The sequence below is a fragment of the Haliotis rufescens genome, unplaced genomic scaffold (assembly GCF_023055435.1).
Source record: "Haliotis rufescens isolate VD_foot unplaced genomic scaffold, xgHalRufe1.0.p SCAF_21, whole genome shotgun sequence".
Classification (NCBI taxonomy): domain Eukaryota; kingdom Metazoa; phylum Mollusca; class Gastropoda; order Lepetellida; family Haliotidae; genus Haliotis; species Haliotis rufescens.
Genome location: NW_025963902.1, coordinates 6,240,333 through 6,253,690, shown reverse-complemented (window position 1 = coordinate 6,253,690; position 13,358 = coordinate 6,240,333). Strand labels below are relative to the sequence as shown.

General features: G+C 41.6%; 2 protein-coding genes across 5 annotated transcripts in view; one reads left to right on the top strand and one right to left on the bottom strand.

The window, feature by feature from the left end:
* Positions 1–11,357, bottom strand: LOC124133349 (protein CUSTOS-like). Of its 3 annotated transcripts, none has more exons than XM_046497720.2 (6): positions 11,201–11,357; positions 6,493–6,577; positions 4,622–4,720; positions 3,217–3,290; positions 2,186–2,291; positions 1–617 (listed from the first exon to the last, which is right to left on the bottom strand). In XM_046497720.2, the coding sequence occupies exons 1-6, from the start codon at positions 11,322–11,324 to the stop codon at positions 320–322; spliced, it is 786 nt and encodes a 261-aa protein (XP_046353676.2). In that variant the 5' UTR covers positions 11,325–11,357; the 3' UTR covers positions 1–319. The 3 variants fall into 3 exon arrangements, with proteins under 3 accessions (XP_046353676.2, XP_046353678.2, XP_046353677.2); XM_046497722.2 differs by having other exon boundaries at positions 11,190–11,351; XM_046497721.2 differs by lacking the exon at positions 11,201–11,357 and adding an exon at positions 11,055–11,185.
* A 22-nt stretch (positions 11,358–11,379) lies between these two features.
* The window catches only part of LOC124133348 (ATPase MORC2-like), a 53,203-nt gene continuing 51,224 nt past the window's right edge, over positions 11,380–13,358 (top strand). The window contains exons 1-3 of one of the 2 annotated variants that reach the window (XM_046497719.2): positions 11,380–11,521; positions 11,881–12,082; positions 13,066–13,119. In XM_046497719.2, the coding sequence (XP_046353675.2) occupies positions 12,024–12,082; positions 13,066–13,119 (113 nt within the window). In that variant the 5' untranslated portion in view covers positions 11,380–11,521; positions 11,881–12,023. Of the gene's footprint in view, positions 11,522–11,752; positions 12,083–13,065; positions 13,120–13,358 lie in introns of those variants that run through there. The other variant, XM_046497717.2, reaches the window with a different exon arrangement.

The window sequence follows — 13,358 nt, the reverse complement described above, 5'->3', positions numbered from 1 at the left end:
CGTCATGGCACTGATTTATTGAGAAAACTTTGTCAAAAGCAGAAATCTTATCTCATCTGTTCTGACCACATGTTCAACAAAGCGTGTTCAGTTTAACTGCTTCTGAGACACAACACAAACATTTATGACCTGTACACATTTTGAGTCCTCCACACGCGGGGCTGGCTGTATTGCTTCCCAGCCCCAACCAAGCGTTCTCAATTCGTGAAACGCCGTGATAAGATATGGACACCCATGCAATGTGCTTCATTTATTCTCACCCACGTTCTGGGCTGACCGTTGCTACAGCACAGCCCCAAACGGGACACTTTCATCATTTTCATCCACACTTCTTCTTTTTCTTTTTCTTTTTACATTTTTTGTTACCATTTGTTTTGGTGTGCTCGTTATCATTGTCAGCATCAACTCCGGCATCGGGCTCCGTTGACTGCACTGATATTTCAGCAAGATCTTCAACCTTTTTCTTCTTTTTCTTTTTGGATTTTTTCAATTTAACCACATCTAAATTAGCGTTTGTTGGATCGGCTTTGTATTTCTTAAACGAATCTGACAACGTTGTGTCTTTGAATATAAACTCGTGTGACACGGCTGCTGAGGCTAGTCTTTCATCTTCCGAACTGCAAAATACAAGAGTGAGTGAGTGAGTTTGGTTCATTTGTTTGTTGCTTAACGCCAAACTCAGCAATATTCCAGCTATATGACGAATAACGTATAAATAATCGAGTCTGGACCCGTCAATTCAGTGATTGACATCATGAGCATCGATCTACGCAATTGGGATACGATGACATGCATCAACCAAGTCAGCGAGCCTGACCACCCGATCCCGTCAGTCGCCTGTCACGACAAGCATAGTCGCCTGTTTCGGCAAGCATGGGTTGCTGAAGACCTATTCTAACTCTGATCTTTAGGGTTCGAGTTAGGCTTAACACCTCTTTGAACAGTATTTCAGTTATATCACGGCGTGTCAGCTTGATACAGGGTGAAATCCGAGGTGATGCAGGTCAAAGACGTTTACTACTTCGGTGATACCCACAAGGACGGGTTTCATCATCACACCTAGAAACAATCCGTGTGAAACGGGATTCCGGCACATTGCAACATACTTGAAGCCAACGTGAAACTCCACGAACACCCACAACTCGAATAAGACCTAACTAAAATAGTTAGATTTTTATGCATTTCTTTTTCACAAATGTCAGGGGGCATTAATAAGTTACAAATTTCATTTGTTTTAAAGGTGAGACAAGAACAATTGAACAGGCGATCTGCTTCGACAGTAGGCACTTGAGGACAACACAAATAATGCCAGGAGAGATGTATGTTAGTAAAGTGAGCAGGACATGACAATATAAACAACTACTAATATTTCTTACGGCATAAGAAGGAATATATAATAGTCCCTTTTTTCAATCTTATGCCGTGATAAATTATATACCATGGTTTACCTACCGCTAAACAAAGATCTGAGGACACCCCATTACAGGTCACGCCAGACCGACCAATGGAAGAATGACTGACAAGAAGTCAACATTAGCCAATCAGAAGACAGCTTTCTCGTGCTTTACGGCACTAATTTCAAATTGGCGACTACGCTTCGAAACATATTTTGACAAATTCTCGATTAAAAAATTGAAACCTGAACAAAAGAACATTCTGGAATGGCTAATAGATGGTCTAGATTGTATGGATTCAGTCGTTAAGCCCGTAACTATCATTCGGAATACCCTGTGTTAAAGTTTTCGAGGTTGCATGATTAGAAATCACCTTCCGACTATCACTTGCATTATCTGGTAAGCGACGCTCTGGTTGGTCTGATGAAAGGTCGTTCTGACGTTACCCCTACCGGGATGTCCTCAGATCTTTGTTTAGCGGTAGCGAGAACTAAGATCTGATTTTAAGGGGATTGATGTATGGCCAGGCTTTTGATCGTATTTTGACCGGAGCGTTTATTGAATAAAAGCGTCTCTCTGTCAAAAAATGGACAAGACAACTGAAAACACATTCCATGTCCCCCAGGACTTCACGAAAGTGATTCAAAAACAAATTCATGTAGGATTTACAAAAATATTTTTGTTTATTTGAACAATGTACATGATTCATCAGATGCAAGGAATCGTTCTCTCACACGGCCCACTCACAAGTGTTCGTGCATTACACCTTGTTATATAGTCTATATTATTACCTGTCGCTGGAACTACTTTCAACAGGGCGTTTGGGGACACATTTCCTCACAGGGGGTCGATCCTCCAAGCTCACGGGACGCGTGCAACTTGCAAACAGACGGACACCTGCAATGGAGGTAGCAAACCAAGCTCGATTGGTCTCGGCGGATCATAGTGGTCCATTTTCAACTTTTACTCTCGGCAAACGACTGTCGCCTTGAAGATGGAGAGTCATTCCAAACCAATTTATTGCCAAAGATTCAACAGCCACACTCGCTGTCATTGCTCGCCATTTCCGTGTATTGCGTATTTGAGGCAGTCATTGACTGATATCCACGGGTTAAGACTTAAAATAACACGGCTTAATTAGTCACATTGGAGAAACCTTTCTGCCAAAGACAACAGTGCAGTTAAAACTACCAGGGTGCCATTGTACAAAGCGATCTTAGCGCTAAGGTTGTCGTTACTATCATACCTTAACATAGACTTACGACAGTCGTAGCGCCAAGGTTATTTTGTACAACGGCACCCGGATGGGTAGGAAAAGCCCGTGAAGAAAAATAAACACCCCAAACAGCAGGATAATGTTGCCTTTTTGTGGGATAAAGTATCACTTGGCATGAGCGCTCGATGGGAACCTTTCCAAGTGAGTGAGTGAGTTGGGTTTAACGCTGCTTTTAACATCATTCCAGTTATATCACGGCGTGTCAGCTTAATGTGGGAGGAAAGCCCGAAGTGATGCAGGTCTCAAACGTTTACCACTTTGGTGAAACCCACGAGCACGTGTATGGTGCTAACAAACCTCAAAACATAATAGGGGCGAACCGGGATTCGAACCCACAAACATAGATTTCTGGTGTGCCCAAGGGACGCAACTCTACACAGCGAATCGCGGCGCCTTAGACGACTGGGCCACACGTGCCCCCCACCTTTCAAAGACTTTAAACTTTTAAATAGTGCAGATATTCACAGCTAATAGATGTGTGTCAAAGGATGTGTAGGAAAAAAAGACCTGTAAGTTGTTCGTGTAAATACGGAGGCGTGAACTAACCGGTGTCTGGCGCCCCCATGTCTGTGGCTGTAGAAGAACTGGGTGTGGTCTTCGTTTCATCAACTTCTATCATACTGCAAAAAACAATCCCCCTCAACGTCATAAACTACTGATACCAATAATAGCCCTGGGACCACATGTACAAAGCGCTCTTAGCGCTACGGCATTCGTAAGTCTATGTTAAAGTATGCGAGTTACGATCGTCGTAGCGCTACGGCGCTTTGTGCAAGTGGGCCCAGTTCCAGCATACGGCGTTAGCGGGATGCAAATTTCGGTAGTCAAGTTCAAGAAGATCCCGCTCCACGAAGCGATCTCAACACTGCGACTATCGTTTAGCCCATTCTCCGTCATATATATAGATTCGCGCAAAGATGCGCTATGAAACTGGACCCAGAATATGTTGAACAGACAATCGAAACTGAACACGACCGTCGCAACTTTCAACCTTCTTATTTGTTTTAAAGAAGTTGTTATTTTATTTTAGAGTGGAACACTAAAGTGTACCTCGTTGAGTGTCATTCTAGCTTGTGTTATGTTGCAAACCATATATACTCACCGCCAAAAGAAACGCGCACCATAGAAACATGTAGAGAAGTATGTTCGTTAAGAAGAGATGTTTCCAGTGGGAACAACTTAATGACAAAACTAACAATCAGTCAAGTGTTACCACAGAGTGTCTTTATTCTTATCAGGATACGCTGCACGTGATTTCCGAATTTTACACGCTAAACCTGCACGAGACAAATTGTGCATCTTGAATCATCGATCTATGACGTCAGGCGTGATGCGTTCGTGAACGTCGGTTCACACAACATACCAGTATGCTCCTTTGTGTATCGAACAATCTAATATCTCTTGAATATGAGTAATCCTTCATATATAAACCAACATGTATAGTAATCGCGCTTCTTTGTCGGTGAGTATATAAACAAATAGAAGACCATGAATCTTTCAAATTAGGACTTATATCACAAATTCAAATATGGCTCAGATGTTACTTCCACAAAACAACTAAAATCAAAAAAGCTAAATTCACAAAACTTAACTAATGCTTTACGGCTTTTTTAAAAAACACATCTGTGACGTCATTCTATTGTTTGAACGCTCCATTATTTTTCAGGAATGGAGAGTTGCTTGTCAACTGTACATTATCTTGAAGCAGCATTTGAATTTTTCAAATATTTTCAATTACAGAATATTTTGTCAAAGTGTAAAAGTAGGGATGAGTTTTAAGTAGGGGAATATCCTCGTAACTCTCCATTCCTTAAAAATAATGGGCCTTTGCCACTGCGGGGCCTCTGCTCAATTATTTTTAAGGAATGGAGAGTTACTGGGACATTCCCCTCTACTTAAACATTATGACGCCAGATTGTTGTGAAGTTATCGCCTTTTAATTTTAACACACCTGTCCACAATCTGCGACAGTTTCTTGCCAACAAACGCCCTGAATTCCGGCGTTGTGTTGAGCTCATTCTTCAGCTCCTGGCCCTCCTGTCTTGATGGTCTGGTGGGGAGAAAATTAAAAACATAAAACAAACGATTGTGCGAATAATCAGACAGGTCCCGGCGACACAGGACACGTACAAAAGGCCAACAACATCACGTGACAACGCTTACGTTCAACGTTTCGTTGTTTAACGTCGCACTCAGCAATATTCCATCGATATGTCGGCGGCATGTAAATACTCGAATCCGGGACAGTCAAACCAGTGAGTGATATTATGAGCAACGGCGAACGCCGTCGGGTACGATGGCACACAGGCACTCAAATCAATGAGCCTGGCGACCGGTGAAGATCCGGTTAGAATAGGCCTTCAGCAACCCATGCTTGTCGTAACAGGCGACTAACGGGATCGGGTGGTCAGGCTTGCTGACTTGGTTAATACATGTCATCGTATCCCAATTCCGTAGATTAATGTTCATGATGTCAATCACAATCGCCGCCAATAAAAGCTGGAATATTGCTGAGTGCGGTGTTAAACAACAAACCAACCACATGAGCCTGACCACCTGATCCAATTAGGACTGATTTTCAAAATAATTTCTTCGAGAACAAATTATCTGTTCGCCAAAACACATTGTTCGGCGTCATACAAAAACATACGTGTAAACAATCTACAATTGATTCGCTCCTCCATTCACAGAAACATTCGCGTGTTTGAAACAGAGACCGAAATATTTTCCCGTCTCAAACACAAATCCCAGAATATTAAATGATGTTTCTTTGTACGACAAACAACAAGTCGAATGACAGGATATCATGCTGCATGTGTGACCCACACGTCTCCTCGAAACTGGTTGAAGATATGAATGTAAGGATATGTTGAGAATTATATTCTGAGATCAAGTTCATAGTACACTTTATTCTGAGCTCTCCACGCACATCAACTTCATAAAATGCTAGGCTTGGGACCAAAACAATATGTATAAAAGCCACGAAACCAAAGTTGTCGCCAGGGATAATAAGAGCGAGTGAGTCTGGTAGTATCACGGGGAGGGGTACCGCTGCCACAATCCCCGAGAGTGACGCCACCACGTGCCCTTATCTGCATGACGTTGGTCACGTGGTCAACGCCTACCCGTGTGGAGCAAACCAATTGCTCTGGCATGATTTCCAATACTCAGAAATCGACGTATTTATTCACAAACACATGCTTATTGATTTAGTCGAAATCGTATACAATGGACACTGCTTTTAGCAAAGTTTTCTTATGATTATGGAAAGAGCAATGACGCCTATATTCAATACCCATTGTCACCTGCTAATGTTACTATTTAAATGTAAAAATAATCTGTCCACATCAACTTGCACGAGCCGGTAATGACAATCAGTTGTGGTCGGAATTTTGGGACAAAGTCTTAAATTTGTGACAATGTGGTTCACGATTTACCCGATCGTGTACCACTTATCCTTGCCTGAGTAGTGTTTCCATTAATAAATTTGTTTGTTGTTTGACGCCTCAGCAATATTCCAGCTATACGACGACTGTCTAAATAATCGAAGTTCGGACAAACAATCTTGTGATTGATATCATAAGCATCGATCCACGCAATTGGGATACGATGACATGCATCAACCAAGTCAGCGAGCCTGACCACCCGATCCCATTAGTCGCCTCTTACAACAAGCATAGTCGCCTTTCACAGCAAGCACGGGTTGCTGAAGACCTATTCTGTCCTGGATCTTTATGGGTCGTGTTGGAAGTGGTATATACGAGGTACCAGTGCTTCTAATTAACCTCGGATGCGACGAGGAAGCTGCATCCATCAGGATACCTTAGCGACGGCCTCGTACTGACGTCATTGGGTTGTGGCCGAGGCATGCGCCCGCTGTTCTGTATCGACTTGCTGGTCTTCCCATCTGAAATAATCAGACATTTCGTGACTCGCAAATTACAGCAGGGAATGTTACGCTAAAAGGACGCATTAGACTGAACAGCGAGTACATCAATTCCTCTAGCCACGAACAGCCGCGATAGTACCTCAACTGGGCTGTGGGAACAAGCCACTGGTACTATACTACTCAACTTGTGATAGGGATACGGAGTTTTGTTGTTTTACGCCGCACTCAGCAATATTCCAGCTATATGACGGTGGTCTGTAAATAATCGAGTCTAAACCAGACAATCCAGCGATTGACATCCTGCGCATCGATCCACGCAATTGGGATCGATGACATACATCAACCAAGTCAGCGAGCCTGACCACCCGATCCCGTTAGTCGCCTCTTACGACAAGCATGGTCGCCTTTTACGGCAAGCATGGGTTGCTGAAGACCTATTCTACCCCGGAATCTTCACGGGTCCGGTGTGCAAATAAGCAAGTCAGGACCAGACAATCTAGTGCTTGACATCCTGATCATTTATCTACACAATTGGGATACGATGAGATTCATCAACCAAATCACCGAGTCTGACGACCCGATCCCGTTAGTCGCCTATTACAAGTATGGTCGCCTCTTACAGCAAGCATGAGTTGCCGAAGACCTCTTCTAACCCGGATCTTCTCGGGTCGGATAGGGATTATCCAGGTGGGGTCTTACTGTAGCTGATTGCTCGGATACGTTGTCCTACGTATAGTATTCGATATTGCCATGGAACAAAAGCATGTGCAGCTTTATTTCAAGTTGGCTGAACACAAATTCCCAGTTCTTTAAGTTGTCGCGTTACGTCACTTGAAATATCTCTATAACCCTATCAAATATTGAGTGGTGTACATTGAAGAAACATCATGGTTGGTACAAAATACTACAAATAATACTATTCGATAGGGTGTTGGAAATGTAATTGATTATTGCTTTTAACATCAGCCAACCAACCAACAATGCAACAAAGGTGGGATAATATTAGTCAGTTGTCTTCCTGTATGTCAACACATTTCATCAAAAAGTCCTTCAAAGTAGGTCCACGTGCAAAGGGAAAACAAGAGGCTTGCATTTCATTCCTTCGAGTCCACTCGTTTAACAAATAATAATCGCCCATGTATTCCTATTTCAGCTAGATTGGTGTTGAAATAAATTCGCAAATCAGACCAAAGTAATGAGTTATTGATTGAGTTGGGGTTCTTTCCGCTTTAAACAATGTTTCACCACAGCGGTGGGCACTCGGAACGGGCGTCACACACTGTAACCATTGATAACGCTATACACGCGTACAAGATTCAAGTCGAATCTCGTTCAGCACCTCTGAACTCACTTTCGTTTACTGTCCTAAAAAGCAAACAGTAAAAACATCAGTGAGTGAGTGAATTTGGGTTTAACGCCGCTTTGGTTGGTTGGTTTGTTTGTTGTTTAACGCCGCACTCAGCAGTATTACAGCTATATGACGGCGGTCTGTAAATAATCGAGTCTGGACCAGAAAATCCAGTGATTAATATCATGAGCATCGATCCACGCAATTTGGATCGATGACATGCATCAACCAAGTCAGTGAGCCTGACCACCCGATCCCGTTAGTCGCCTCTTACGACAAGCATAGTTGCCTTTTACGGCAAGCACGGGCTGCTGAAGACCTATTCAACCACGGATCTTCACGGGTCTAGTGCATATCGATGAGTGATGACCTATTTTCAAACAGGACATGAGTGGACATGCGTCCAAACGAAGACATTACATAGAAAATGACAGCAGACGGGTAGAGCTCAGTGATTTGAGTTGCCATAAGTCAAACATTTGCGTCAAATATTGATGTGTGGCACGCGATCCTGTGTACAGTACACAGGTCAAAAACCATGCGAAGCAACGTTGGTTGCGGAGAGTGGTTGGATTGGTGACGGTGTTCGGCAGCGTGACTCCTGACAGTTTCTAGGGCTTGAGTCCTGTCCCACACTGAAATCTCTATGGCTCCGTATGAGGCTTTCCTACGCACAGGAATTCTCTTGGGTTGAAATCTGGCGATTCGGGGGTCCATGGGAAGACCTATATACTAGTATTAGGGATGCTGTCGTTTCACGTGTTAAATGCAGTCGGACGTTGTTGAAAGACGATGTCAGCATTTGTCTCTGGTGTTTAGGTTGCCTTGCGCCTGCTTTGTTAACACTACTGTGCTACGACCACATTTGTCGATCCCCCGTATGCAGTTGTGATAAAATCTTAACGGGGACGTCGGTATCCCATCAGCATATACATCGTACTATTTATCTTATTCCGACGTCTCTTCTGGTGGTCATCGCCAGTCTAGATCTTCAAGTTGTTATCAAGGCAATGCGGAATATTTTGTTGTTGAACAACGCACTCTGAAGTAGTCCAGCGCCTTGGTGGCCTATTTTAAATAAAGTGTGGACCAGACTATCCTGTGATTTATATCACTGACATCACGGAGCCAGACCACCCAATCCACCATGTCGCCTCTTACGAACAGCACAGGCACCACGTATTGTTCTTGTTTCGTTGTTTGTTGGTTAATGCCGCACTCAGCAATACCCCATCTGTATGAGGGATGTCTGAAAATAATCCGTGTCTGGACCAGACAGTCCGTTGGTTGAAGTTATGAGCATCTATCTACACAATTGGGATACGATGACATGCATCAACGTCAGCGAGCCTGACTGAAGACCTATTCTGACCCGGATCTTTACGGGAAAATTATTATCCCAACCCGTATCACCACGAGGAGTAACAGAGACTTTGAGACCTTGGTAACCATTTACTGATAATATATATACATATAATAATATATCTATCATATGAACTGACAAGACAAATAAAATGGACTTTATGACTTGAATTACATGTGCTAGGATTGTCATCAAGTCATTGTCTTGTGCCAGTTTGACAACATGGAACTTTTCCTAGTTTTGTTTGCTTTTTAAAGTCGTATTCAGCAATATTCCAGCTATAAAACGGCGGTCTGAAAATAATCGAGTCTGGACCAGGCAATCTAGTCATTGATATAGTAAACAACGAACCACGCCGTTTGAACAAGAGGAAACGCTATCAACCAATCCACTGACCCTGACCACCCGATCCTTGTGGTCGCCCATTACCGACCAGCATAGGTCGCTGGGGACAAAATCTAACCAGAGTCCCCATGATTTTTTCACAATAGACTGATGCGATCATGGAGTTCTTCTCTACAAGTATTATATGTAGTGGCTGGGCGTGGAAATATGTCATAAATATTTATATTACTATCACCCTTATCTCAATTTTAATTCACATAACGCGGTGTTAAGTTTTTAAGGTCCAAGGTCTCGCGGCCTCGTTGTGTTCATACGTATTAACAGTTATGTCTATTTTCAGATGCGATTTCCAGTTATTTAAAATTATTTGGAATATTTTTGTTAAACTGAAAAATAATAAAATGAAATCGTCACCTGAGTCCTCGGTCTGGTTGGCGTAGCCCTACTAACGATGTTTGTCCAGAATACATAATTAATGAACAAATAGATGAAAGTGTGTACAGTTCTCTAATAGATTACTACTACTACTATTACTACTACTACTACAAATCTACATTGTAGCGCAATCACTGTTGGCAAGAATATATATTGATTCATTCGTTAATTCACAATTCTTTAATTGTGTGTTCATATCTTTAATTCTAGTTACACATTTTTAACTTGTGTACATAACACCACGGACTTCTACAGGTCCGTGCTCAGACCATGCAGAGACCATTTATCGGTGTACATATAGTGTCTGGTTATACTCACAACAAATTTGATACAACCTGAGGTGAGGTGAAATTGGGTTTAACGTCGCGTCCAAGATTATTGCACTTATATAGCTACGTGCATGCATGTGTATGTGTGTGTGTGGCTGCTTGTACTAGTCCGGACTGGTGCCGATTTATAGTGCTAGCTCACTGAGATACCATGCCGCAGTTTAACATGAATACCCCACTCAGACACAGTATACTGACTCCGAGCCGACCAGTCCGTGTTTTAGCCCCTTAATGCAGAGCGCGAGACAGGGTAACAATAAGTACAATCTTTTAACGTCTTTAGGTATGACGCGGCCCGGGATCGAACCCTGGACCTTCCGCTCTCCGGGCGGACGCTCTACCACTAGACCACGGAGGCGGTCTGATACAACCTGAAGGCCAACAATCTGACACCCCGACTGTCGGAATAATCATTAGTTCTTTATCAACCAAGACAGTTTTTTTCACAATATATTCATGCTTTGAAGGTTAAAAATAGTCTTTACATTATATTTATTAATTCCCTAAAAACGATAAATGGGGAAACAACAACATACGTACGCGTTGCAAAATATATTTGTTACAGTTCGTATCCATGGTCTAACAATACTTCAGTAAAATAGACAACAAACATTCCGCAATGGGATCACTTGCATCGGTTGCCATTAACAAAGGATCGTCCGTCACAAAACATACACAGTAATGCCATGTGGTCAGCGGGCACTTGTTTCCGCGTGCACAGTGACATCATTTCCAGACAGTGCACATCCGACTCAAAAATGTAGTTCCGAGTATCGCTACGGTTGCACTTTAAAACAGAAAAATACTGACATGATACATACACGATGCTGAAGTAGAGTGGTGACAATCAAGTACAGCCGCCTCCCGAAATCGGCTTGTTTCGTCCTCATCGCTGGACTCCGAGGACGAAACATCACTGACGCGACCGACCGTGGCTGTAGCCATTTGTCGATTGTCACCAACTACAACTTCGTACTCCAGGTCATACGGATACGATTGTAACTGGTGGATTGTGATCATGTGAAATCCTCAAGACAGCTAGTAAAATGTTAAAATAATTATTACGGACAGTGTAACCGATTTATAATAATTATATATTACAGACTGTGTTTTATTGTTTTCTTCCCGTGAGTCATAATTTGGTAAGTTGAAATTCTTTCCGCATTACGATTCAAGTTTTCACATATTCCAGCAAATGCTTTCGAAACTGTTATATTTGGCGTTTTCAACATGCATAAGCGGGCACTGTGTAAATAAAATATGCACTCAACACCATGACATAAATACACACATGTACCACTCCCTTCTTCAATACGGACGAGCGTGTTATTACTCCAAACAAAATTACAATAGATGCGCATTGATTCAAAATTCACCCCTCGGTCATAGACAGGAAGTAGTTTGGAGCGAGGGAAAGACAGCGAATGTTCCTGTCAAACATGTGGAAACGAATATTAAATTGGATGTGTACGCTCATCTGAGGTTGTTTTAATTTATCCAGCAAATCGACAACTACAGAAATGACACGCATGTCCAAGTGATCTGCCCGGGTCGGCGCGAAGAACCGCTTCCGAAACACCGAACAGAGTTTGTATGGTTGACTGAGGCTATCTACATTACATCTTCACGCCGAATCTTTGGGAAATGGCGTACACAACGCTGAACAGAGCTCAATTGAGCTTTGATTATCTGCATACTAATTCGTACGTATATGTTTAAAATGTCAAAGATCATGTTCTATGTATGACAACATAAAAAATAATTTCTGGAAGCTTGACTTTCACGTCTACACAACTGCCAAGATGATGTGCTCCTAGCCACAGTTATTGGTATGAATCGTTGCACTTTGGTGATGATAATTTTAATGATATTTTAACAACTGAGTTTCCAGCAGAATTATTCACAATGCAATATATGAAGTGGAAAACCTATTCGAACTGTTGAAGATGTATTATTGTTCTGTCAACACTCCCAAGTTATGCAAGGGATAGGTTGGAATTGGGTATGGTTATTGGTTAGATATGGAAATTTGTAAAGCTTTTATGTTTATAAATTTTGCCTTTTTGTTGAAAATTTGCTTTGTGAGCTACATAATGACCATATTCACTAATGTCGTTAAATGACAAGTCTTTGTATTATTGTAAACAATACAGAAAATAATTATATGAATTGGCACTTCCACATTACTGGTTTCCTTGTGTTATTTGTGCATTTCTACACTTGGGTGAATATGTCTACGTCTTCAGGGCCTAATTTGTTGTTCAATAGATTAATGGAATAAAAATGAATATTTATAGAAGAATAACAGAATCCTGTCACACTCCTCTGACATCAAATCAATACAGTTATAACAGATGTTATACTGCGTCTATTGATTTTATGGTTAAGATCTTTGCTATTTTGATCCTTTGTTGAAATAATGATCAGGTTCATTGTTCAATCTGTTTGAATATATCCTTATTGTTCACTATGTTCAGAAAGTAAAAGTCACAATCAGCACACCAATATTACTAATTTTGTGTCTGTCACCAAGCACGTGAAATTTTTTTTCAAGAAAATAATAAAACATTATTACCTTGATTGCATGTTTTGCCCGAAACAGATCACTGCTTGCCTGTATTATTGTCCAATTATTTTGTTTTGATAGTCCGATTTGCACATGTGAATGAAACTAAATCTTTTTCAGAACAACCCATGAATTCTTGTTTGGAGCATTGGCAGAATTGCTTGATAATGCCAGGTAAGAATTCAGCAGCTTGTGTTGGATGTTATTTGTCCTATTTTCATGATTTTTAATACTTATCTTTGAACCTGAAATTACTAACTATGAGCATCTGTTTATCTGGTGTATACAATTTACAGTCAATAAAGAAATAATGATGTTCATTTCGCAGTCAATCCTCAATTTCAAATATGCTCAAACATTTATTAGACTTTATTAGCTATTCAAATTACCATGACTACAGCAACATAAAGTGT

Bases quoted from the DNA above. Each gene is read 5' to 3' on its own strand.
- LOC124133349 (XM_046497720.2), bottom strand. From the start codon at position 11,324: ATGGCTACAGCCACGGTCGGTCGCGTCAGTGATGTTTCGTCCTCGGAG. The intron at 3,291-4,621 runs GTGTGTTAAAAT...TGTTTTTTGCAG, and splicing joins CTGTCGCAGATTGTGGACAG to TATGATAGAAGTTGATGAAA. The intron at 2,292-3,216 runs GTTAGTTCACGC...CCTCCATTGCAG, and splicing joins CATGGGGGCGCCAGACACCG to GTGTCCGTCTGTTTGCAAGT.